The sequence below is a fragment of the Austrofundulus limnaeus genome, unplaced genomic scaffold (assembly GCF_001266775.1).
Source record: "Austrofundulus limnaeus strain Quisiro unplaced genomic scaffold, Austrofundulus_limnaeus-1.0 Scaffold1320, whole genome shotgun sequence".
NCBI classification, from domain to species: Eukaryota; Metazoa; Chordata; class Actinopteri; order Cyprinodontiformes; family Rivulidae; genus Austrofundulus; species Austrofundulus limnaeus.
Genome location: NW_013953722.1, coordinates 39,399 through 40,985, shown reverse-complemented (window position 1 = coordinate 40,985; position 1,587 = coordinate 39,399). Strand labels below are relative to the sequence as shown.

The 1,587-nt window shown below is 45.0% G+C and overlaps 1 protein-coding gene across 1 annotated transcript in view; it reads right to left on the bottom strand.

Annotated features, from left to right (window-relative positions):
• Positions 1-124: 124 nt before the first annotated feature.
• Positions 125-1,587, bottom strand: part of LOC106534963 (E3 ubiquitin-protein ligase HECW2) — a gene marked incomplete at its 3' end in the record, with an annotated part of 37,795 nt that continues 36,332 nt past the window's right edge. The window contains 2 exon segments of the mRNA XM_014031790.1: positions 125-228; positions 358-508. Coding sequence (XP_013887244.1) covers positions 125-228; positions 358-508 — 255 coding nt within the window.

The following is a 1,587-nucleotide window of genomic DNA, read 5'->3' as shown; positions in this document are numbered from 1 at the left end:
CACACACACACACACACACACACACACACACACACACACACACACACACACACAGAGTCAGACCGAACAACAGAAAGTAGACCTCCTGGTTGATTGTTCTGACTCTGGTTGTGAGGGGGGTCACCTGGACTGGAGGGCTGCAGGTCGGTCTCGTCTCCCAGCAGGTCAGAGGCAGGTGGTTCCTCTGGTCTCTGGTCATTGGTTATCGTCCGTCTGATACTCTGATACCTGCAGGGGTGTGTTTGATAAATACAAGAGTACCCAGTCAGTTCTCAGTGTGTGTGTGTGTCTGTGTGTGTGTGTGTGTGTGTGTGTGTGTGTGTGTGTGTGTGTGTGTGTGTGTGTGTGTGTTTTGACCTGCGGTTCAGCTGCTCCATCTGCTGGATGGAGCTGGACCTCTGCAGGGTCTGTGGAGCCGGTGGGGCGGTGGGTCTCTGCCATGTGGTGGTCCTGTTCACGTGGTCCACGTAGAAGATGCGACCGTGGCTGTCGATGCGGGCCTCCCAGTCTGGATCAGACACACACAGGAAGTAAAGACCCCTGACACGATGGAGGCGGAGCTTCTATACATGAACAATGATCCTAAGACCCTCATCATTAGACAGTGTCTACCACAGGGTCCTGAGGTTCATGACTGGTTCCAGTTCCCTGACTCCTCACTGTGAGCTGTACGTTAAATCAGGCTGGTCTCTCACTGCACACACACAGACACACACACTGGATTACTCCAGTCTAAGACCCTCCTGGACTTAGTTCCACCTTACTTAAACACCTTACTTCAAAGAATCAACAGCCACTACTCACTAGATCCACCAGTGTTGTCCTGTTACCAGTAGCACAKGTCAGAACTGAACTGGGAAACAGAGCATTGCTGCCCTGTGGACAGATCTGAACCTGTCAGGACCCACTTCACCAAGATCCTTCATTTACACCGTRACAAACTGTTACCAAGATCAGTCTCGTTGTTTCTAAATGACCTGTTCAGTCACTAGCTGTTTGAGTCTTTACTTCAAACATTACCTTTTCTTTCATTTCATCACTTCACTGCACTGCCTGGAACATTAAACCATTCACTGTCTCAAACCTGTTACACCTGTATAACACTGTTACAACTGTATAACAGTGTTACACCTGTATAAAACTGTTACAACTGTATAACACTGTTACACCTGTATAACATTGTTACACCTGTATAACACTGTTACACCTGTATAACACTGTTACACCTGTATAACATTGTTACACCTGTATAACATCGTTACACCTGTATAACACTGTTATACCTGTATAACATTGTTACACCTCTAAAACATTGTTACACCTGTATAACATTGTTAGACCTGTATAACATCGTTACACCTGTATAACACTGTTATACCTGTATAACGTTGTTACACCTCTAAAACATTGTTACACCTGTATAACATTGTTACAGCTGTATAACATTGTTACACCTGTATAACACTGTTACACCTGTATAACATTGTTACACCTGTATAACACTGTTACACCTGTATAACACTGTTACACCTGTATAACACTGTTACACCTGTATAACACTGTTACACCTGTATAACATTGTTACAC